The 26,090-nt window shown below is 36.9% G+C and overlaps 2 protein-coding genes and 1 pseudogene across 3 annotated transcripts; 2 read left to right on the top strand and 1 right to left on the bottom strand.

Annotated features, from left to right (window-relative positions):
• Nucleotides 1-6,603: 6,603 nt before the first annotated feature.
• On the top strand, nt 6,604-12,768 carry LOC145570035 (protein TOC75-3, chloroplastic-like). Its single transcript, XM_081629016.1, has 8 exons — nt 6,604-7,387; nt 7,598-8,024; nt 8,755-8,976; nt 9,066-9,173; nt 9,532-9,723; nt 9,822-10,070; nt 11,722-11,976; nt 12,234-12,768. Exons 1-8 carry the CDS (start codon nt 6,645-6,647, stop codon nt 12,471-12,473), a joined length of 2,436 nt encoding a protein of 811 aa, XP_081485142.1. The 5' UTR covers nt 6,604-6,644; the 3' UTR covers nt 12,474-12,768.
• A 192-nt stretch (nt 12,769-12,960) lies between these two features.
• Nucleotides 12,961-21,529, bottom strand: LOC145570034 (uncharacterized). Of its 2 annotated transcripts, XM_081629014.1 has the most exons (5): nt 21,009-21,529; nt 14,280-14,445; nt 13,657-13,689; nt 13,370-13,464; nt 12,961-13,274 (listed from the first exon to the last, which is right to left on the bottom strand). In XM_081629014.1, exons 1-5 carry the CDS (start codon nt 21,393-21,395, stop codon nt 13,050-13,052), a joined length of 906 nt encoding a protein of 301 aa, XP_081485140.1. In that variant the 5' UTR covers nt 21,396-21,529; the 3' UTR covers nt 12,961-13,049. The 2 variants fall into 2 exon arrangements, with proteins under 2 accessions (XP_081485140.1, XP_081485141.1); XM_081629015.1 differs by lacking the exon at nt 13,657-13,689 and having other exon boundaries at nt 21,009-21,525.
• Nucleotides 21,530-22,247: 718 nt separating this feature from the next.
• Nucleotides 22,248-24,157, top strand: LOC145571618 (pentatricopeptide repeat-containing protein At5g59600 pseudogene; annotated as a pseudogene).
• Nucleotides 24,158-26,090: the final 1,933 nt, after the last annotated feature.

Here is a 26,090-nt window from a genome sequence, read left to right as displayed (position 1 = left end):
CTAAGAAACCTGGTGTGGTTTTCCAAACAATCATTTTAGAGGATGAAAAGGTATATCCTTGTTGTAAACTTAAATTATAGAAATATATATAGGATTTGTTTTCTGATTGCAGTGTTTGGTATTACTTGTTGTAAATATAGTCTCCTATACCTAATTTCTGAGCTATAAAAGAATTATTATACAAGAAAAAGAGTATACAGATTATGAATGAGAAAATAGGTCTATAATATCTATGTGTGGGTTTATTCGGAGTTAGAATTAGGTTACTTACTTAAGCATGCCTCTATTCCCTGCATAGAGTAGTCTTTTCTGTTAAGTGTTCTTCTCCTTAATGAGTATGATATGTATGTTTTCAGAAAAACAAGATGCGCTGTGCTCTTTTTGGTGATCAGATTGAAGCATATGAAGATGTTCTGAAGCCATCTGGTCAGTACGAAATATCAAAGGCTCCTATAACAGCTGTTGATGAGCAGTACAAATTCAACGAACAAGAACTTCCGTACCAGATGACTGTAGGACAGCAAACCATCATTCAACGGTTAAATCCAGAAAGTGGACCGATAGAACCAAAGTATCAGCCACTGTCAAGTATTCCACGATCGCCTGATCCAAATGGAAGATTTGGTAGTGCTTATTAACTATCGTTTTAGAAATATCTACATTTGTACTTGCACTTCTGAAAATGCTATTGAATACATGCATTTTATTGTGCTAACTTGTCACTTTTTTCCTAAACCAGATATAGTTGGTGTTATTCTGTTTGTTGAAGAAACACCAAGACTAATCCCCAATACATGTGGTCGGGATAGTCCAGTTCGAGAGATTTCTATTACAGATACAAGGTATATATAGTTCTTCAAGAGTTGCACATTGTATCATTTAGCTAACAACTGAGCCAGACTACTTACACTTATTATTTATTTATGAACCAGCCAAGATCATGCTATGACTATTTCAGCATGGAATGATCTCACTGGGAAACCTTGTGATGCTCTAAACAATTGGGCTGAAAAATTTAATGTTGTTGGTTTTACTGCCCTCAAGACCCGACACACACGAGGTCAGGTTGCTTCGTATAATTTACATCTTCTAGCTTTCACTGAACATAAAAAAATAACCTTTCTTCTATTTGGCTACAGGATTCACTCTGAATACAACTATGTCCACCAGAATCATTCTAAATCCCAAAGGAGCACGAGCAGATCTGCTTCGGGAATGGTAAATGTTATATAAAATCATTCTATTGGCAAATAAAAACAGATTACCTAAGGCTTCCTATTCTGTTTCAGGGTTAACTTATATCAGCATGTATTGCAAGATAGGCAAGAAAGGATTCTAAATGTCAGATACCCAAGCACTGAAAAGAAAGTTGTGACAATAGCTGAGCTGAGAAGTAAAAAGGTCCTCAACTCACTAAACTTATTATACATGGGAAAAAAAATCTCATAATACATAGCATTAAGGACAGTTATATATTTGCCTATTTAGTAATACCTTGTTAACAACATTGATGCAGGCAGCTAATGCGACACCAGATGAAGTAGCTTGGATCAAAGTCACAATTCCAGAAGCTGACTTACAGAGAGTGAATGCATACATAGGATGTCTTAGCTGTGGAAAGCGGTCACACCTTGCACTTGGGACTCGCTTCCCTTGCATTTCTTGCAGGAAGGCAGACACTACTGCTGCTCACAAGTATACTATTCGCCCTCAGTTTAGTTTTTTTAAAACCTCCATAATTATTATACATAAACTAACATTTTGTTCACCTGACACGTGTACTATTATAGAGTTACTTTCAAGTTTGAGGCTGTTGATGATAGTGGTACAATGTCATTTACAACTTTTAACGATGATACAGAGAAACTTTTCCAAAAGACAGCAGCTGAAATTTGGGATATGAAAATCAATGTAAGGAATTCCATCACTGTTATGATCTTTAACGTTGTGTAGTTCAAAAAAAATTTCCAGCTTTGTATATACTTTTGTGAGTATAACTGTTCATCATGATATGCATGTACCAATAATTATAAGTTTAGAAAAAACAAAAAAAAAACAATGGGAGAGGGGGGGGGGGAGGACTGGTTGATTACAGTACTTTTTTTTACTTAGTCTTTTATTCTCCCAAAAAAAAAAAAAAGAAAACAATCTTGCCTTCTTCCAACATGTATACTGATTATTTATGCATGGTCATGAACATTATAGGGAAATTGGGAGGCTTTTAAAGCTATACAAGACAGGCTATCAGCAGAGCCTTTTTTCATTCAAGTAACTCCGACACTAGAGTTAGCAAGGAATAGTGTTCTATTATGGACACTGAAATCAGTTGATGTCAAAGGTGCACCAACAAGCAGTGACGTGCCAGGTTCATCGTCTTCTAATCTGAACAGACAACAGTTTCCTTCCACAGCTGCTAAGGAACTGACAGCACCACAAATGATCAGAACTGATGTTGCACCACCTGCCACGGCTAGGGAGCATGGTAAAGCACCAGTTGTTCCTAACTTAGAAGGTGATACTGATTACAGTGAGGAGAACACGGAAACAACTAATGAGGTTCTTGCCGAAATAGCTCAGTTTCATGAGTTCAAACTAGCTTCAGAAGCATTTGAGAGAGATTGCTTTGATGTCCCATTGCAGCCAGCAGCTAAGGGCATTACAATTTCTGAAGCACCAGCACCAGTGACAGAACTTCCTACATGGGCTACTCTTGGTCGCACTCGCAGCAAAGCTAAGAACAAAGAGCCAATGGAAGCTGATGATGCGCAAGAGTCGGATGATGAAGACCAGGGTCCAAGGAAGAAACTCCGAACAGCCCTTTTCAAAGAGAATGCAGAAAAAGACAAGTAACAACAAAGAATCACCTTGAAGTCTCCCTACCAGCTTGCATAGTCAGTTTCAGAAGTATAAGTATTTGCCTCCTTTTGCTATTAAAATGTTAGAATGAATCAAGTACTATAGTATGGTATATTGCTAGGGTTAAGGTCAAGTATCTTTTGGATGTTTAGAAAGAACATTTTGGACATCGTGTGTTCTCTATAAACATCAACTATATGTACAGCACTAAGCTTTGTAGTAGCAACTAATCTGCAGTTATGTCTTAGAAAGCCTTCTATTATGTACATAGTACTAGAAAAATCAGTATGATGTATTACCTTGTGTCCTTAAATCAGGATGCTTATCTATAATATAACTTGGTTATTATAAACTATTTCTATTAAGCTTTAAATGCATTCTTTGACACTTTTATTATTATAAACCATTGTCTAAGTCGATGGCGGATTAGAACAACAGTACTTGGCTGTATACGTTAAAAATAAATACTTGCAAACGATGCAGGAACAACCTGTAGAAATTATCAATTTTTAACAATTAGTCCTCACAGATGATATGTACATCTCAAAAACCAAAGACCAATAAACAAGCCAAAAAAATAGGCTGGACAGTTACACTTACAAGAGTTCCTTCACTGATGTATGGATCACGGAAAATAGCTTTAAAAGATGGATAGGAGCATCTTTGTTGCATAACCCTTAAATGGACTCCGAGCTCTGATCTACTTAATGGTAGTATTCTTGCATTTGTAGCTCTCTGTGGTATCAATGCTGCTGGATATGTCTTTTCTTCACCATGAGAGGCATATATTCTGGTATGAAATACACTATTACCTTTGAAATACATTATTAACGTGTCTCCAACTTCAATGTCATTATTTTCAATGAAGTTTTCCCACCCTTCATCCAAGTACATGCTGGTAACTTCATTATCATTCACAACTTTGTGAATAGTCACAGGCCATGAAAGACCTTCTGCACCCCGATAGATATTGACTGCTTCACACTGATTTACGAAAACTTGATGATATCGACCAGGAATTTCCTGAACACAAGTACACAAGCAGTAAACAAATTAGTAATCAATTAAACATAGGTGACTGAAAAGCATTTTACTATAAACAACATTCCATACTACGGATTCCTGATGTTCTTCATCGATGCTTATAACCCATTTCATTATTGCATTATTGGCTGCCTGCATAGAAACAGCACACCAAATACATATATAAGAAAAACTTTAAAATTAGAATAGTAGAATAGATATCTTTCTCTATTAAGCTTACTAAGCATACCATTATCATTCAGTAACACTATCTCTTACAGCAAAACTCAACATCTTTTATATTCAAACACTCCAGCAAAGTTTAGCAACAATAGCCACATGATTCACAGCAACTGTAGCCATGTGAATCTCTATAAGCATCAGATACACTAAGGCTCTGCCAAATTTCAGATTCTATATCACTGTGAACATCCTAGCTTTAATAATTACCATGCTGCAGGATATCTTTTCCTGTTATAGATTCTCTTTATATGTAACCTGCTGTATTAGCCTAGCAAAGGCAAATAAACACACATGCAATTTACACGTTCTTGTATGCTATAGATGTGAAAAAAGAACAACAGTAGATTTTGAATATCTATCTATAACCATAATAACCTCAGTGTTCTAAAATAAACTCAATAGTCAAACAGATTATACTTTATAATAAAGAAATATTATCTATATCTATACTAACAATTAGATTACCATTCAAAAAGAAAAATCATACCCTATGGTCCTAGAAGCATGAACGTGATTCGAGTTGCTGAGAAGTATGCCATACATCTCACATAGTGTAGTTTCTTAACTTCCATTCTTGTCCATTGTTTTAGATATCTACAAAAAGTCCCTCACCATATTTTTTTTCCAACTACCTCTTATGACAATATAAACTATTACATTGCTACTATATTAGTACTCTAAGTTTTTTTGGCCACGTATACATTAACAATTGCCATCTAATATGTTCAAGAGCACAAAATATATAATAAGAGCCGTTCATTTTTCATAAAATAAAATTAGATTTCATAGTACTTACACCTTAACTTCTTTTACTAATTACAATAGATATTCCAAAAAAAAACCAATTACTAAGCCCTAACCTTAATTCCAATACTTCTACAGATCCACTTAAACTGAATGTTTAAAGATCAAGCAAACCCGTGATTCACACTAGCATTCCTACAGCAAAAACCCAAAAACCCTCTTTAATTACAAACATAATACACTTAGTCATATATTTTCATAGCAAACATTGACGAATCTTCACTTGTTTCTTGATCAGCTTCATGATAATTGCCTGTGCCAGAGTCCAATCCGCTGTCATCATCATCATCATCATCAGCAGCAGCAGCAACATCATTATTGTCCTCACATATCGAATCAAATGACCCATTTGCCTTAACAACACGTTCTTCTTCGGTTTCAGTTTCAGAATCAGAATTCGTACCGCTTTCCCTATCTTCACCAGTCTCTTCGTCTTCCTCAGACTCTTCCTTTTTTTCGCTATTCTCTATTTCCTTTTCTACTTCGCCTCCTTTTTTATTAGTTTGATTTTCCCCTCTATCACTGTCTGATTCAATGACAATAACTGGCCATTCTCCACAACCATCAACCTCAGCTTCTCTTTTCCTTTTATTACCCTTTTCTTTTATCGTCTCAACCTTCAATGACTCTTTTTGTAATAATTCCAGATGTTTGTTCATCTGGTCTGTAACATTTTTAGCGTAGAGCCGAAAGCTAGCGATATTTTCTGCCAGTGATTTCGTTTTATTTGACCGCCAGGTTGATGGTGTAAATGATTTCCCAGAGGTAGCTGTGCTATCGGTACTCGCCATTGTTTCAAGCGGAAATTTAAGAACTCAACCTCACACAAAATTTAGCTTTGAATATATAAAAAATAGAAAACAGAAAATGCAAGGCACAACAAAGCTACAAGAATAAAAACAGAACAATACACTACTCAAGAACACAATGACCACTTAGAAACGCATAAAGCAATTATGACAAACTCTTGGAAAAATAAACACCCAATGACTTTCCAAATACAGATGCCACTTAAACTTTAAAATAGTCCAAATATTGAACACACCATTTTATAAATTTTCTTATATATACGATATGTATCAATTATCATTGTATGGTGTTATTGTATATCATTTGCCTGATTGCACTTCGACAAGAAATCTAGGGTGTACAATTCTGTAGCGCAGTTTGTAAATTTTATATTTTAAGTCGTTACTTTGTCAAAAAAAAGACCACATTTCATTGACACCGATATTTACCTCGAAAAAAAAAACAAATTAAAAGACTAAATATATAGCTCCTAATTAAACTATATATTATAAGATGCTCTTAATTTAGAGCCTACACATAAACTCGTATATAGCCCCAACAACAATTCAACGAGCTTTGCTTAGCTTACCGTCGGAGGGGCACGCGCAACGCGCGTGCTCCAACGACTAGTCATTAACAAGTGTAGAGAAATTTACTCAAAATACACAATAGCACAATTTTACTCCTAATAATGACTCATAAACTAAACAATCTTTAAAAAACAAAAACAAACGAGTATATCTTTAATATCTTTAAAGAGCGAAGGGAGTACTCAAAGTGAATCCACAAATCCACCTGCAGGCTGCAACACAGAACCCAACACAACTTTCCTCTTCCCTTAAACCCTTTTCTTATAAAACAAAATCCTCATTTCTTCTCTCTCATTTCTCCTTCTTCCTCCTCTCGCCTCTCCTTATCCCCATTCCGCAATGGCGTCCATCACTCTCCCCGGCGCCATCCGCATCTCCCCCCACCCTTCCTCCGCCGCAAACTCCGCCTCCTCTCGCCGCCCCAAAACCCACCTCCCTTCTTCCTTCCCCAAATCCAACCCCATCAAATCTTCTCTCTCCTCCCACAACAACCCCACCTCCAACAACACCACCAACAACAACCCTTCTTCTTCTTCCAATTCTACCCCCCTTCAATCCCTCCTCTCCCACCCCAATATCTCCAAAACCCTCATCATCTCCATTCCCACCGGCATCCTTCTCTTCACTCTCGGCGGCGGCAGTGGCGGAGGTAGCAATTTTTTCAATGGCGGAGGCGGGGGAGGTGGAGGCGGAGATGGGTCTTGGTGGTCAAGATTCTTCTCTCCCCCTGCTTTCGCCAAAGACGAGGAGACCGAGGGTTGGGATCCTCATGGTCTTCCTGCTAACATTGTTGTTCAGCTTAATAAGCTTAGTGGGTTTAAGAAATACAAGGTTTCTGACATTCTCTTCTTCGATCAACGACGTCGGTCTACTGTTGGTACTGAGGATTCTTTCTTTGAGATGGTTTCTCTTAGACCTAATGGTGTTTATACTAAGGCCCAGCTTCAGAAAGAGCTTGAAACCCTAGCTACTTGTGGAATGTTTGAGAGGGTTGATTTGGAGGGGAAAACTAACCCTGATGGTTCTATTAAGGTTACTATATCTTTTCTTGAAAGTACCTGGCAATCTGCTGAGAAATTCAGGTTTTATTTTGGTTTTTTCTTTGCTTAATTCTGTTAAGATTTGATTTTTGTGATGTTTTTGTTCAGTATAATTGGAATGTACTACTATATGATTGTTTTAATTGGAAGTTTTGATTCAATTTTGGTTTATTTGGGGAGTAGTAATTAGTTAGTGGAGAAATTGATATGGGAATTGGTTTGATTTTAATGTGTGTGATTATTGCTATTTAGGTGCATTAATGTGGGGTTGATGCCGCAAACAAAGCCGGTGGAGATGGATCCTGATATGACGGATAAGGAGAAGCTTGATTTCTTTATAAGCCAGGAGAAGGATTATAGGAGGAGGATTGACCGGGCTCGACCATGCTTGTTGCCCACCCCAATTTACCGGGATGTGATGAAGATGTTGAGTGATCAGGGGAAGGTGACTGCAAGGTCACTGCAGAAGATTAGAGATACGGTTCAGAAATGGTACCATGATGAGGGGTATGCTTGTGCTCAAGTGGTGAATTTTGGGAATTTGAATACAAAGGAAGTTGTTTGTGAGGTGGTTGAAGGGGATATTACCCAGTTGTTGATTCAGTTCCAGGATAAACTTGGAAATGTAGTCGAAGGGAATACTCAATTTCCCGTTGTTTGGAGGGAATTGCCTAAGCAGGTAATAGCATTTTAATCTTTTGCTGCAAATCCATAGTTATTTAATTGTTTTGAACATTTTATATTTGAGATTTCTTTATATATCCAAGCATCTTGTAGCTGTACCTCAAGCTGTCATATCAGTGGTCTAAAACGATACCTAAGAAATTTGATACGTGTAATACCCTTTACTCACCAAATCACCTGAACATGAAAGGTGATGAAGATGTCGAGTAATCAGTAATACATGTACTGCTGTGCTACATGTCAAAATGTGAGTTTGGATGAGCATTGGAAACATTTATAAAGTCAATTTGATGTAATTTGAGACTGGCAACTATTCTATTATTTTGCGTGGTTAAGACTTAGAATTCACTTCATAAAATGTCAATATTATTAGAACTATACATGGCTGTTGAAAAACAAAGGAAACAAAAATATTCATATTCTGCAGTATTTGCAGGATTTTTAGACCATTAACTTTCACATATAGAAGTGTACCGGAAAATTTAGGATCAATATGAGGTTAAGCACACATAGTTTGTGGAAGTTATAGATTTTCTATTTGATGCATGGCTATACTTAATGATAATTGTGGTGCCTGCTGCTTAGTTTTTACTTTTAAGTTATCTGCTAATATAATCAGAAATGACAGGATAAAATGGCTTTAGTTGCTGATTATGCTGTAATCTAAAGTATTTCTGTGTTATACTAAAGCATTAATTAGTTTGTTGTGGTGTCCAATCTTGCAGCTTAGAGTAGGTCATGTCTTTAACATAGAAGCAGGAAAGCAAGCTTTGAGAAACATAAACTCTCTTGGTTTATTTTCTAACATTGAAGTGAATCCACGTCCTGACGAAAAATCTGAAGGAGGAATAATTGTTGAGATTAAGCTTAAAGAACTTGATCAGAAGTCTGCTGAAGTGAGTACTGAGTGGAGTATTGTTCCTGGACGTCAAGGGCATCCAACACTGGTAGGTTTCATTATCTTTTCCTACCAAAACTTATCAATTTTGTATAAAGTTCTGATTTTTTGAATTTTTCCCTTCCTGTAACCTCCCAGGCTTCTATCCAACCAGGCGGCACTGTCTCCTTTGAACACCGAAACATCAAAGGTCTCAATAGATCATTCCTTGGCTCAGTGACCACCAGTAACTTCTTCAACCCGCAGGTAATAATACTTATAAATACAGGTCCTCAAAAAAATTCGTTTTCTTTATTATACTTCCTAAAAATTAATGCACCAAGTGATACTAGTTGCACCCTGAAAGGCGGCTCATCTCTTGTCCCTCTAAGCATGACTGTTCCATTAATATGTTTCCCTTCATGGTCCTTAGCCTTCATATCCCCTTGGTCAGTTAGTTAATTCTCAGATTAGTTAGTCTGTGTTCAGTGATTATCTGTATTTATAGCTAATCCTATTTCAAGAGATCAGTATTATTCTCAGGAATGAAGATGTTCAGTCCACTCTTTTGTGTTTCACCTCCTGGGGATGTTATTCTTCTGGTTCTAACTAAGCTCATTTTCAGGATGATCTTGCTTTCAAGTTCGAATATGTGCATCCATATATCGATGGTGTATATAGTCCTAAAAACCGCACTTTCCGAACAAGCTGCTTCAATAGTAGAAAGCTGAGTCCTGTGTTTACTGGAGGCCCAGGACTGGATGAAGTTCCTCCTATCTGGGTTGATAGGTCTGGTGTGAAAGCTAATATTACCGAGGTTGGTACTTGATTCTGGAGTTGACTTTGCTTGCCTAGTTCTATGTTTTTTCTTTCACTCATATTAGTTATGACTTATACTTATTGTCACTTTTGCAGAATCTTACCCGGCAGAGCAAGCTTACTTATGGGCTTGTGGTTGAAGAGATAACAACACGAGATGAAAGCAGCCATATTGCCATTGCAGGTCAAAGGGTGTTGCCCAATGGTGGAATTAGTGCTGATGGACCCCCAACAACTTTAAGTGATACTGGTATTGACCGAGTGGCATTCTTACAAGCAAATATTACACGAGATAACACAAAGTTTGTAAATGGAGCAATAGTTGGTGATAGAAATGTGTTTCAGGTATCTTTTTTATCCTTCCTTTTTGATCAGTTTCTCCCAGTGTACTTTGTCAATGCACTATTATTAATATAGCTGTTACAGGAATGCATTAGACATAGTACCCCAATTTACGATTCCTTTAAGTATCTATAGTCATAAAGATTGACTGACAAATGAAACACTATTGCTATGAACACCTTAGAAACAGACAGGAATTTTCCTTGTTCGGAAGTGGTATAGCATAATTTCCTCTTTTGCACATTGTGGGTTTCACCTATTATCTATGCGACATTCCAATTTAAGTAGCTTAAGTCACATCTTATCGTTATGACTTATGAGTTTACAGGTTTTTCTAAATTAAAAAAATCTAGTATGTATAGTTGCAATGATTGCCACTCTTGTAATCTCATATTCTCTCCCTAAAATGAATGGAAACATTGCCTCTTGTACTGGAAAACGAAATTCCAATGCGACAACAGTTTAGCAACATGATTTTATGGAAACTGCTAATGTGCTGGGTGCCATGAAGGGGTGGGGGATTTGTTTTGTTTGGGGGAGGGGAGGGGAGGGGGGGGGGTGCAAATTGAAAATTATGTATGGTTGCGAATGAACCCTTGAGGTTGAGCATATGCTCTCTGTTTGATGCCCCATGTCAACTTGCCTAGTGCAGTAATGACTAATGAATACTCTAGTTTGAAGTTTGAGTTTTCTGAGGTTTGACCCTGTAGTAATGTTTTAATGAATATGGTAGTTTGTTAGCTGTATTTACCAGATATATGTTGGAATTTCTCAATCAATAATATGTTGGTTTGAGTTGAGGATGTCAAATGGTACTCACTACTCAGTAGTTACTAATTGTGGTAATATAAAACTTTTTGGAGACATCCAAAAAGGGGCTTGAACAAACATTAGGCGAAATGGAAAAGGAGGTACAATCCTCTTATGTTATTGATGGTATAGCTTTACAAATTAATTAGTACTTTCTGTGTACCCCGTTCTCCCTTTAGGCCTATAAGGTAGTAAGATAAATTCTTTATGTAGTATCAATTTATCATACTACCTCCATTCTAGGCTAAATGCAACAGTTTGATTGGCACACTCTACCATTAATATCTCTAATTATCTTTTATAAATGCAAAGCTGATATGCTGAATATAAATTGAGATAAATCTAACATCTTATATGCTATGCATTAACATTTATATCTATATGTTGATAAAAAGAATTACAGTCAAAGCAATAATTTCTTCTTTTTTTTTCCCCCACTTAATGGGTCAGAAAGCAAAAAAGTGATAAACTTACATGGTAATTAAAAACGAATTCCTGACGGAAATAATTCTTTTTAGCAATTGCCAAACTTTGCATAGGGAGCAACCTACTGGGGGTAAAGTTGCATATGTTTGAATCTCCTTAAGAGCTTCTTAGACAAAGTGTTGTTTAAACCAGTCAATGTTTGAAGGGAGGAAGAGGGTGGGAGGTCAATGCTCTAGTATGGCGGTGTGCTGTGAGATGTGACAAGATTTCATGGCAATATGTCAAATTGGCCTGGCATCTTTTAACCAGCGTGATTGCTTATGCTGTTTTAACTTTCATTGGTGCATTTTTCGGACTTGTATGAATCTTCATATGCAAAGAAAAACTTAAACTCGATTTGATTGTCTTTTGATTGCAGGTGGACCAAGGCTTGGGCATAGGCAGTAAAAACCCACTCTTCAACCGCCATCAACTAACATTAACTAGGTTTCTTCAGTTGAAGAACGTAGAAGAAGGTGCTGGGAAACCACCACCGCCTGTACTTGTCCTTCATGGTCACTATGGTGGCTGTGTGGGAGACCTTCCTAGCTATGATGCTTTTACCCTTGGAGGACCCTATTCTGTGAGGGGTTACAACATGGGAGAACTTGGTGCAGCTAGAAGCATTCTTGAGGTAAGTTTCTAATCACCATCTTCAGTTCTTCACAGTTTTGTTTTTGGCAGCAATCATCACGGAATCAATAGGCAAATATTGATGACATGATTAACATAGATGAATCTTTATTGAAATTTATGAGAAAGATGCATATCCGCTTGATATAATGTATGGCCTTCTATCGTATGAGAACTGATAGTTGTGTTTTATTGTGCTAAGATAGAGATGCAAAAACTTGAAATACAAGTGTTGGCTAACATTTTCTTTTTCCACAGCTTGCTGCTGAATTGCGGATACCTATCAAAAACACACATGCGTATATCTTTGCAGAACACGGAAATGATCTTGGAACTTCCAAAGACGTCAAGGGCAATCCTACAGAAGTTTATAGAAGAATGGGTCAGGGCTCATCTTATGGAGCTGGTGTCAAGCTAGGTCTTGTGCGAGCTGAGTATGCTGTTGATCACAATTCTGGTACTGGAGCAATATTCTTCCGGTTCGGGGAAAGATTTTGAGCTCAGTATAGTTTTTGTTTCCAATTGTGCCTTAATAAACTGAGGTTATTTAGCTTTTGATAGAGTTGTGTAGAATGGAGAGGCCAAATTAGTTTTTTGAAGGTAAATGGCGGATTTCTAGGAAAAATTGTTTGTTGATTTCTTGTGGGTAGTAATTCAGAAATAAGAACTGATGTTTTTTTTTACTGTTCAGTATTCAATATTTCAATTGAAAGGGCATTTTTTCTGCATTTGATGTCAAAAGGATAACTTCTATTATTATGGCATATATGAAATGAACAAGACATTGTCCTGATGAACATTTAGTATGTTGATTTCTTGTTCAAATTCAAGTTATATTCATTTGAAAAGAAGCATCTTCATTTGCAGCATAGGTTCTCCTATGTAGAACATAATCTTCGTAAACGATTAAAAGCATGACCAAAATGGTATTCAGGGATCCACCCACTCATTAAAAGACGTTACTAACTCACTATGAAAATGAATATATCCAGCTGAAACTATCATAATATAGTTTTGTGTTATAAATCTATAATATACACCAAAATTTAAGCAAAAGAACAAGTAATTTTGCTGCTATAGGCCTAATTCCTTCTTTAATTGAGCAAGAGCAGCTTCAATGTCGTCAATACTCTCTTCAATGCTGTTTTTGTTTTTTCCTCCTGTTCCATTATCAACATTATTTGCTCTTTGAGCACCAGAACTTTTAAAAGAATCTTCTCTAGGTGCCTCACCACCAATATCTTCATTGGTTATATTAAGTTCCTTCTCTAAAAATTCAACAAACTCTTCACCTATTTCCTGTAGAGATAATAGTAGATCATTTAGCTCAATTAGCTGGTAACTGCAACTTACAAAATCTGAAGTTAGAGAAAAGTGCGTAAATATTGGCTCACCGATAACTCTTCCCATAAGCTCTTCGGCTTCCCTTGTGATGAGGCATTTGCTTCCCAGTTTTGAAATTCTTCCTGTAAATCTCTAAAGAAATCACCTGCAGCACCCAAAACTAGACTTAAGCAGCAATATGGAAGCAAAATTATGCTTTTATTGAACAAATCCATGTGCCAGGAGAAAAAGGAAGTAAAAGAGAAGCAATTTCTGCTAGCTAGGTTGCTAGTATTGAAGAGATGGTACATAGTTATCACTGTAGCCTTGCATATGTCAAAGAAGATAAATAATCTACCTACTGTAATTTGGACATACGTCAAAAATTCACCTGCAACAGCAATGGGTTCAGCATAAGAATACATTCCTATGGCAGCACTAGACCACTCAGGACAGATCATTAAAGGTGTGGTGGTAGTCCCTTACAATATTGGGGCAAAGAACCATATATATCATAGATGGACAACAGGGCATCACTACCATGATCTTTCAAAGAATGATAAATGTGCTGAATCGCAAATGTTTCTCTCCGCAAGCTTGTTGCAGCTAGCCAGCTAGTCATATGTTCAAGAATTTGCTAAGATATTATACATACTTTAGTCAACTAGATTTAGTAAGAGTTCCCAGTATTTACATCACACACTAGATGAAAACCTATTCAACGTAATTACAAAGCTAGGAAGGACTGAAGGTACTTGTATAAAGTTAAAACAACAAGAAAATAATCTCTAAATGGAATTTTGTAGGTCCATAAGGTATAATTTTTATAGCTACAATCATAAAAACAAGTGCCTATTATTTATTTCCAATTCAGCCTGGTGAGTAATCAATAGAAACAATCACCTGAGTATGCATAATCACCTAAAATGATAACTATAATAAATCAGTAATTATAGACTACTATGATGAATTGAAAATTACCAAATCCATAGAATTCTTCCTCTTCTTGGGTGCTCTGACTTCTTCCAGAAGATGAATACGAAAAGTCAGATCTGCGATTGCCAGCATCATATCTATCTCGAGAATCAGAGTTGATCAATGTATTATATGCATGCTTTATTCTCAAAAATTTCTCTTGAGCATTTGCCTGTAAATAGAGGAATGAACTTAGAACTACTGTAGAAGGTTGAGAATATTAAACATCCATGACTAAGATTCCATGCTTGAAGGGAAGCCACACGCATTGTTACTAGAACGCATACCAAACGTTGTCTTACAATAGACTATGAAATTACCTATATAAGTATGAGCAACTGCAGCAAACACACATGCCTCTGCAACACCTTATCTAATCCTACATTGTAACTCATTTATCCTACCTAACAAAGCCTCAGCCCATATCAGTGGGGTTGAATCAATCAGCTACATAGATTTAGTACATACAAAGCAATAGGAACTCATGCCCATGGCCAGAAGAGTCCAGCGGCTGGAAGAACACGGCACATTTTGTGGTGTCCGGTGCGCCCTAGAAGGCCCTTGAAATTCCATATACGGACATAAGTCAGTCGCATATAGGCCTGTGGTAGCCTTGAATTAATAAAGGTACGTGTAAGAAAAATGACAAAATTGACGGTTTTAAGGCAAAGTGGACGGTTTCAACCACTCAAATGGCCTCCCGAGGTGTCGTGGGGTCCATGGGAAACACCCCAACCTCTTTCCTATGCGATCCAAAAAAGTTAAAAAAAAAAAAGTTCAGAAGGCTATAATCCACGCTTTTGGGACTAATTTTTTGAAGGTTTTGAGACCCGGTGTCGGAAAATATTGGAATTGTGGGGGATGCATCCCAGGGTCATCCAATGTTGTTTGGAACCATATATGACCATTAATCAGTTACAAAAAGGCATGTGGTGACCTTTGTTTAATCAAGGGAGACTTGCATGAAAATGGCTAAATTGATGGTTTAAGGTAAACATGGGCACGGGCCGTGCCCGTGCCGCCGCGGGCCGTGCCTGGCCGTGCCGGGGTGGTGCCCGTGCCGTGCCGGCTCCGCGGCGTGCCGGGCCGTGCCGTGCCTGGAATTGGCACACCCCAGCCCACGGCACGGCACGGCCCACGTGCCTAGCGGGCCGTGCCGGGCCGGGCCGCGGGCCAAACCGTGCCGTTTTTATTTTTTTTTTATTTTTTTTTTTTTTTAAAAAAAAAATAATAATAAATGTTAAAAAAAACGAATTAAAAACAAAAATGCATATAATAAAAAAAAAATACTAGTGCGATAATCCGAAAACACAAAAAATTGAAGAATAACTTATTTTATTATATGACGGTAGCCGACTAGCCGGTACGAATATACGATAATTCAATAATACAAAATTACAAAATAAGTAATGATAATTAAAAATCGTACAATAGTGTATGAATATTGAATAACTTCATTTATTATACGGAATACGAAGTTCGATAATACAAAAAGAATACAATAGTGTATAATGTAAATATGTAATCATGTAATTATTATTGGTCGTCTTCGTCTTCGCCTTCGTCTTCATCTTCGTCTTCGTCTCCTAGAGGTTCAAGTTCATCCGCCAATTGAGTGGATTGAGAACTAAAAGAAGTCGACGTTCCTTCATCGTCGTCGTTTTGTGCATAAGTACGATCTTGAGAACGAGTTTCGGCATCCAACCAATCCTTGAAACAAACACACATTTCAAGTGTTTCGGGTTTTAGTCTTGTTCTTCTATCGTCTAGAACTCTTCCCGACGCACTAAAAGCTCTTTCGGAAGCAACGGAGGAGACTTGGATAGCAAAAATATCACGAGCCATTGACGACAAAATTGGATGTTTCACGGCTTGTGATTTCCACCAATCGAGGATGTCGAGGCCAAACTTCTCTTCATCGTCCATGCCTTTCATGAAGTCGTAACTTAAGTACATTTGCAACTCCGAAACATCGCTTTGAGTTCTCCTAGATGATGATGATTCTGTACCTGAATACTTAGACATCAAGTTAGCAGCTTGTGCAAATAAACCTTTGGTCCGTTTACTTACATTTTTGGATGTTTGAGAAGGGGCAAATCGAGACACGGTTCCATATTTACTTTCATAAACATTATATAAATTAAAAAACTCATCTGTCACCTTATTCTTAAAAGTTTCAACATCATCTTCAAAATTCATGTTACTATAATAAATATCAATTAATAAAAAGGTGTCATCATATTTTTGTCTAGGATCTAAAATGGAAGCAAAAATATAAATCATAGGAATATCGGTGTAATATTTACGCCATTTATCCTCCATGGATGGAAGATATCCACGATAAACATGTTGTGATCGGTGTTCCGCAAAAAGTTGTGCAAGTAAACATGCATTGCTAAGAAAAGAATGAGCACAAGGATTATATACAGAAGAAAAACAATGTGTCATACCATATAGTAATTGTAAAAACTGCATATATTTTTCACAATTAGCCCAATCATCTTCAAGTAAAGCATTTTGTGGATATTTCATATTATAAAAAAGTGTTAAATGAACCTTGTACTCGATTGCCCGACTCAACATTTCATAGGTGGAGTTCCACCTAGTTGGACAATCCGGTGCTATTTTTATGGTTTTAATCCGTTGTTGCCTGCAAAAACCTTTCCATTCTTGCCATCTCATGTTAGAGCTATTAATAGTGCAAATAGCACTCCGTATTTTGTGATAAAATGGACCAATTGCTTGTGTTCCATCCTTCACACACAAGTTAAGAACATGACAAATGCATCTAACATGAAGTGCATCTCCATTTAATATAACATCGTGCAATTGGGATTTGACCAAATTCGCACTATATGTCATAGAAGTTGCATTATCGAAAGTCATAGACATGATTTTATCCCTAAGACTATATGCATCAATGGCTTCCATTAAATGATGTGCAATGTTAAGACCGGTATGAGGGTATTCAAGCATTTTGAAATGAATGATGCGTTTTTGTAACATCCACTCATTATCTAACCAATGACAAGTAACACATAAATAGTGAAGTCCGTACCCACCATCCCATGCATCGGCGGTTAAAGAAACTCTACTAGGAAGATTAGCTAATTCATTTACTAATCTTAATTTGTACTCTAGATAAGTCTTCATGGCAGCAGATCGGACGGTTTTTCGGGAGATTTTTTTGTGTTTTGGTTGTAGTGCTCGGTTAATATAGTTGTTGAAGGCATCATTTTCGGCGAAAAGAAAAGGTTGTTCTGCATGTACAATCATTCTCCCAAGTTCATCCATATCTCTCTCGTAATTGTAAATGAAACCTTGTGGATGGAATTGAGAAATTTTAGGTTGGGTTGGATCACTAGATGGTCCACCACATTTTTTTGTATGTCTACTAAGGTGTCCCGTCCCTCCCTTGGTATCGGCCGAGAAAATTTTACCACAAGTCCGACACTTGCATTTTTTTCCATCTTTACTTAATTGATAATGTGCCCAAACTTCACTCTGTCTTTTGGTTTGAGCAAAATCCTCTTCGGTACACCACTCTAATATGTTAGGATTTTGGGTGTTGGGCATGTGAGTGGATGGTTCACTCGACCCGGAAGCTTGTGTTTGGCTACCTTGGGAAGGTGGAGGAGGAGGAGGAGGAAAAGGAAATTCATATTGTTGATATTGGGTTTGTTGAAATTGGGTCCAAGGAGCCATATCATCCATTTGTTCTTGCCCTCCCATGTTTTGGGGATGAAAGAAAGGGGTGGAAGTGTTTGGAAAGGGCATGTTAGAAGAGGGAAAGGGCATGTTAGGGGGGGGCATAGACATTGAAGTGTTTGGGTTTGGTGGTTCCCTACGTGTTGACTTGGCTTTTCTAGAGGAGGAGGAAACGTTCGGGTTTGATGCCATGATTAATTAATGATAATAACACAACTAACAATAACAAAGTAACAATTAACAACAATGAGATCAATGAGAATTAATAAGTAGTTTTTATATAAAATAAATTTTCAAAAATAATTATAATAATAGTAGATTATCTAAATCAATGAGATCCCAGGTAGGAGAGGTTAGGAGCGACGTTGTCCAGAGCCCAAATCCCGCCTTAGACAGATTTCAACAATCCAAATAACCCACAATTAAAATAGAAAGTAGTTTTTATATAATTAAGTAGTTCCAAGTATACAATAATAATAATAATAATAATAATAATAATAATAATAATAATAATAATAATAATAATAATAATAATAATAATAATAAATTAATAATAATAATAATAATAATAATAATAATAATAATAATAATAACAATAATAATAACAATAACAATAACAAATTAAAAAAAGTTGAGTTAGATCTTACAATGACGCTTCAATGCTTTCCCAAATTTATAATTTCTCGAATTTATAATTTCCCGAAATTTTAATTTCCCGAATGTAAATATAACAATTTTTTTTTTTTTTTGGTAGTAGACTAATAATATTAAAAATGTAAAATTTATAAGAGAGTAGGAATTTTTTTTTTCTTTTTCACAAAAGAGAGGAAGATTGTATGATTTGTAGGAATTTGAGAATTGAGAATTTGGGAGTAAGAAAATTAGAGAATAAGAGAGAAGAGATGAGTTGATGAATTGTGAAAATTTTGGAGGAAAATATGAGGTATTTATAGGGGATTTGGGTGGGAAATTGGGTGGGAAATTGGAGAAAAATATGGCCGTTTATAGCTGTTGGAAAACGGCCATAAACGGCCATATTTCCAACGGCTAGTGGCACGGGCCGTGCCGGGCCGTGCCTGGCTTCGTGCCGGGCCGTGCCGGGCCGTGCCGGCGGGTCGTGCCACCGTGCCGGCCGTCGTGCCGGGCACCGTGCCGCCCGCCGTGCCACGGGCCGTGCCCGTGCCGGCGCCGGCACTTTTGTTCACGGCACGGCCCACGGCCCACAGGCGTGCCACCGTGCCGTGTCGTGCCGGTGGCCGTGCCCGTGCCGGGCCATGCCGGAGTCGTGCCGGGCCCGTGCCGGCACGGCCCGTGCCCACCCTTAGTTTAAGGGCAAAGTAAATGGTTCTGGCCACCCAAATGGCCTTCTGGGGTGTCCTGGGGTCCATATGAAGAACCTCGACCAATTTTCTTAGAGAGTCCGAAAAAGTCCAAAGTTGTTTAAAGTGAAGTTCCACGCTTTTGGACCAATTTTTGAGGTTTTGAGACTTGGTCTTGAAATATTGGGAATTTAAGGGGTGCATATTGGGGTTATATAATGTTGTTTAAAACCATATGTAATCACTAGTTGGTCACATAAAGGCAAATGGTGGCATTGGGTAAATTAAGGGAGGAATGTACGAAAATGGCTAAATAGATTGTTTAAAGGTAAAGTAGATAGTTTCAACCATACAAATGGTTTTCCCTGTTTTAGGCTCCATGGGAAGAATTCCGAAATTTTTCTTTCCAGTCCAGAAAAGTCCAAAATTGTCCAAAAGTGAAGGTTATAATCCACTTTTTGGATCAATTTTAGAGGTTCCGGGATCGATTTGAAAATTTTCAGAGATGTGAAGGATGCATATTAATGTCATGAGTCATATGGTATTGTTTGAAACCATATATTACTATTAGTCAGCCATATAAAGTCCCGTGGTGCCCTTGAATTAATAAAGGAAACATAAGTTGTAAATGGATGAATGGCAAAGTGGACGATCCGAACCACCCAAATGGAATCCCGGGGTTTCTTGGAGTCTATGGAAAGCACCCCGACTTGTTTCCTTTCCGGATATAAACACTTCAAAATTGTCCAAAGGCTACCCACGCTTTCGGGCCAATTGAAAGACTAATTTTGGAGTTTTCGAGTTGAAAAATCACAGATTCGTAGGAGATGCATCTTATAGTCATATACGGCCTTAAGCAGATTAAGGGAAGTGCGTACGAAAATGGCTAATTTAACAGTTAAAAGGCAAAGTGGATGATTCCAACCACTAATATGACCTCCCGGGGTGTCGTGGGGTCCATGGGACTATCCCCGGTAGGCGGATGGAGGGAAATTGTTTTCATATTATGCCTAACACCTTAGCTGCAATGACGACTCGAAGGAACATAGCCTATTAGCAATGATTAAGAATGAAGCAACTGTAACTAAGAATCTCATTTCTCTAAAATCCTTAGCAACAAGTCAATAGATATTTCATATGTTATAAACGTGATAGGTGAATAATGAACACTACATCGCCAATCCACCATCCCACACCAAAACCATAAGCATAGGCCACCAGCCACCACAATATAACAGCTTGCACATGGCCATAAATTTTCTGAATTCTGATACACAAAACAGAAGCTTACTAAAAATACTAACGCTATTTACTGATGCTTATATTCTTTATTCCAACTCTAGAACATTCCAGTAAAATGAAGCAGGAAAATGCAGTATTCTCAAACAAAACAATGGTGTTCAACCATCAGCTAAAACCTAACTAATCAATTCGAAAGTCAAAACAGGTGATACCCAAGACCTGTGATCAAATCTCATCCACATGAATTCCCATTAGGCTCACAATCCCAAACATGCACCAAAATAACAGCAAACACCATCACCACCATAATCTACATATACAAATTTCAACTAACAAAAATTCCTCTATTCACAATCAAAATATCCCAATTCACCAATCAATTTACAAGCATCCAATTCAAGCACAGAGAAAGCAAAATTCAAACAAACCCCAAATATAAATTGAAATTAAGGATAAGAAAAAATACCTCTTTATTAACATCTGGGTGATATTTAAGAGCAAGTTTTCGATAAGCCCTTTTAATTTCATTAGGAGTAGCAGAAGAAGAAACCCCCAAAACTTGATATGGGGTTTCTCTAGCACTAGCTTTTACTTTATATCTCTGCTTCTTCCTGAAATTTCTGGAACTGGGTATTGAAGAATGTGAACCCAGCACCAAAAGATCAATTACATGGCTTCCATAGCAGCATCTAAGTACAGGAACAGAAGTAGGAGAGAGAAAATTAGTTTGAAGGTGAAGAGTAAAGGGATAAAGATATGTTCTTGGGGAATGATTTTGATTGTGATGAGAGAGAATTAGGATTTGAGGGGTTGATTTTAATTGAGTTGAAGGAAGTGTGAATCCATTACGCATATTTAATTCAATGTTTTTTTTGGTACTAAAATTTTCATTTACAGGAATTTTTGGCTAAATGGCGAAGTTTGTTGGTTCAAATTTTTGCAAGAAAGGTTTGGATGGTTATGGAAGGGGGAGGAGGAGTGGTGTAGGGAGGCCCATAGGCCATGGGAGTTAAATTTGGCCACATATTTAGGTGTCATTGTTGTATTTCTTTTGTCTATAGGCTGTAAATTGTTTTATTGCTATATTTTTTTTAAAAATGACTTAATTACCAATAAGAAAATGGATCAAGTGTTAAGCAACTTGATTTCGTTTAAGGGAGATCTTGACGAAAGACGATAAGGTGCTGTTGCACACAATTTGTTGAACCAACTATTATTGTCCCAAAACTATTTTATGGCATATTAGCAATACTGTTGAGGATTGTCTTATATGGAGTATAGTTGTATGTTAATGGAAAATGTTTCTAAATCTCATAAATTCAAGTATCCACTATTAAAAAAATTTCCAAATTTCATAGTAAATGTCTTACATTTCATTATGTGTGATATCATTACTTTTTTCCCATCATTTCTCCTCATTTAAAGATAGATTTACAATTAGTTTACTAACTTAACATATTGTTTCTTTCAAAAAACTTAACATATGTATTAATACTCAACTTTTTTTATAAACTTTATGTTACTTTTAATCTTAAAACCAATTACGGAGTATTTCTTTTTTTTTTTTTTGAAAAACGTTAATATTACTCCGTTATTGTTTAGTTAAAAAAAGCTACTCGTAGTAGATTTGGTATTTCTGCAGGTTATAAGTGAGCTTGTACAGTTGTACTTATGGTGAACATGTCATTGAGAGCTAGATTGGCACTTGTGCAGTTCTGCTAGATCGAGACATGAAGTCAGTTTGTACGGACAAAACAGAGTAGTACTACTCCGTACCAACAATAGTACAATGTAATCTGATTATTACTCTTAGTTTGTGAAAATCAGTTAATTCAGTCAAATGTTTCCAATTTTCAGATTAAACATATTTCTGACATCATACAACCGAACCCACTTCATAAACCGTTCATTTCAAACATCTTCAGATTCTTACATCAAATGCATCGAAAATTACACTCTAACTCGATCTTTAACGTCGGGAAAAGCGTTACATGCTTATTTGATTATCAATGGCTTAGCTAATTTAAGTCATATTGCTTCCAAGCTCATTGCAATGTATGTCGAATGTCGGGAATTGGATATAGCACACCAAGTGTTCGATGAAATGCCTAAGAGTAATTATCGACGATGGATAGCCCTTACTGGGGCGTATGCTAAATGTGGGTTTTACAGGCAAGCATTGGATTTTTTATGTGAGATGGCTGCAGAAGGTGTAAAGCCTAACAATTTTGTGCTTCCTAGTGCTCTTAAAGCTTGTGGACATCTGTTAGAAAGGCGGACCGGAGAGGAGATACACGGGTTCAGTTTAAGGAGTTCGTTTGATAATGATGTTTTTGTTGGCAGTGCTCTTATAGACATGTACTCGAAATGTGGGTTTGTTGATAAAGCGAGGAAGGTTTTCGACAACATGATTGAGAAGGACATGGTTGCTCTGAATGCTATGGTTGCAGGATTTTCGCAAGCAGGGAATAGTTTAATGGTAGATGAGCTTTTCCAAGTGATGCGCGATAACAAGATTGAGCCAGATGTGGTGTCATGGACTTCTATCATATCAGGGTTAGTGAAGAATTTTAAAAATGATGAAGCCTTTGTCACATTCCGAAAAATGACGGATTCAGGATGTTTTCCGAATACAAATACTGTCAGCACTCTGTTATCTTCTTGTGCTAATGTAGCAAATGTGTCATGGGGGAAGGAGATTCATGGTTTTGCTTTGGGGGTTGGACTAGAGCAGGATATATATGTGCAGAGCGCACTTATAGACATGTATGCTAAATGTGGATGTATATCTCAGGCATCAACTTTGTTTCGTAACATGACTAGAAGAAATACCCCTACATGGAACTCGATGATCTTTGGATATGCTAACCACGGTTATTGTAATGAAGCAATAGAACTTTTCAAGAGGATGCAAATTGAGGATGCAGGGAAGCTCAGTCACTTGACATTCACTGCAGTGCTAACAGCCTGTAGTCATGGTGGGATGATAGAGCTCGGAAGAACCCTATTTGAATCAATGCAAGAGAATTATAACATTAAGCCAAGACTTGAGCATTATGCATGTATGGTAGATCTTCTTGGTAGAGCAGGGAAATTATCCGAGGCTTATGATTTAATCAATGCAATGCCTATTCAACCTGATTTGTTCGTATGGGGAGCATTATTAGGAGCCTGTAGACAGCATGGTAACATAGAGCTAGCAGAAGTAGCAGCAAAACACCTGTCAGAACTCGAACCTAAGGGTTCTGGGACAAGTTTATTATCAAATTTATACGCCGGAGCAGGAAGTTGGGGAAACGCCGCAAAACTAAAGAAGCTGATGAAGAAGAGATCGAAAAGTTTTCCCGGGTGCAGCTGGATAGAAGCTGCCTGATAAACAACAGCTTCCCTAAGAAGGGGTGAACAAAGACATCCATATATTGAACCTAAATGGAAATAATCTCTGTTGTTTAGATTATGTATACATTAAACCTAAGTGTAATTTCACATCATCATTATCTAGAATGTCACCTTTGACAACTCAAAAGGTCACTTTATCCACTTAGAAAATAATTTAAGTTAGTAGGATGATGACTCTGATGAGCAAGTACTTTATTTTTGTGCAAATTTCCTTAAAAAAAGCAGCACTTTTTTTTTGGAATTGTGTCATTTTTGGGTTTGTTTCATTTTTATTAATTAATCCTTTCTACTTTGGAGTTAGAAATCTTACATCATCTCAAAACCGCAAATTGCCATTAAATTTGTTATTGGGAAGTTTGGTCGTTCTTGCTTAATCAATTTATTTAATAAGTGAGTATTATTCGAGGAATCATATTATATTATTATGGATAAGATTTTTAATTACAGCAAGTTGCAAGAAGAAGATATGGTGGTCCCATCCAGATCGATCTGTTGGGCTGTTGGCAAATGAGGATGGTGTTTTAGGTTCTTGACAAGGTCATGTTTTCATGAGTTATTAATGACCCCTAAACTTATTTTTTTTGCAAATGGCATGTCGTAAGAAAATAACCTCATTGACTTTGACACATGACCCTTAACAAACCTTCACCCCTCGTTGTAAATCTGTTATTCGTTATTGATGTATTTAAACTTACATGATCTTAAACTTTTAACGCAGAAATTAATAAGTTGGTAACACTACTAAAGATTTCTATAAATTACTCGAATAATATAACCAACATAATTACATTGACTTTGATAGTTAGAATCCTTTCGTAGTGATTGCTCAAGAATACATTTGAAAGTACTTTATGACCTTTTTGACTTTTCACTCTTGTATTTTTTACAAGAGTTGGTAAACCTTTAATACACCATAATTTTTAATCCTCAAAATAGCATCCTCACAATATTTTCTAATGTTGATACATAAACACATTATAGAGAAAAGCTTATATTCAGATATTCATAGTAACCATCTTCGCGTAGCCACGTAATAAACTATCAACCAGACAACCATAGCACAAAAGCTCTATATGTGCAAAGGCCAAAGGGACCAGAGGACAAAGCTTTACATCACTTAAATGTATCAGTACAACTTAAATGTTGTATAAAAAAAATTGCAATGACAGCTAAGGTAAGATATTATTGTATAAACAGTTTGATTGTTACGATATCATGAAACAAATACAAAGAGAAATTAACAATACACATTAATTCAACTTATTGGGTTAAATCTTCTATTCATATTTACCTATCCATGTCACGTCTTGTTTGAAGATTTAATTTAACAATTTCACCTAAATACCCTTTTCGTCCTAGGTGCAAATTGAACTTGTCACTTAATTTTTACAAACTTATTTTTCCTAAACATACCCTTGGTTAATTTACAAACGAGATGTGTGTGTATTTTTTAAGAATATATAAATACACACTTAGTACACAAATTTTTTTGCAAGAGGTAGGGGTGTTAGCCACCAATACAGCTCATAAAGATTTAATCAATCAAACACTTGAAGCTCGGAAAAATGGACCACCAACCACTTGAGGGTTATCTACAAAGACCACTTGCATTTTTCTAAAAAGCAAGGCCTTGGAAAATCCTAAATTTCTGATCTAGAGTTAAAGCTTATAAGAATCCCATGTTCAAACCATAAAAGATAAGTGTCACCTTCGGCCTCCACCTTTAGATTTTCAGTGATTTTAGTCCAAGAAACATATATCACACTTCTTACTTTCCAGGTTCTACTCAATCTAAACTTCTAAAGCAAAATGCATCATATTCGCCCGATTGTACTTCTGGTGATATTTTGTCGCAAACGACCCTCTAACTCATGATCGTACCTCCCTTTTCCACTTTCATACTACCCTAAATTGGTAAAGCATCACCCCTCCTGCCACCACCCACCCTCTAACATACCCATTCGAATCCAATCAACATCTTCGAGAACATAAACTGGCTGCATTGACTCTCAGCTATCTATCCTAAGAAAGAAGAGAAACTCCCAGATTAGTAAATGTGATATGAAAATATTGCATCTAACAACCCCAAATAACCCAAACATGCCCCCTATAAGCATATCATAGTTATAAATTAGGCAAGCCACCCCTT

This window comes from Chenopodium album, chromosome 12 (genome assembly GCF_948465745.1).
Source record: "Chenopodium album chromosome 12, dcCheAlbu1.1, whole genome shotgun sequence".
NCBI lineage: Eukaryota > Viridiplantae > Streptophyta > Magnoliopsida > Caryophyllales > Amaranthaceae > Chenopodium > Chenopodium album.
Note: the sequence above shows the minus strand (reverse complement) of the source record. Positions and strands in the feature narration are given on the sequence as shown.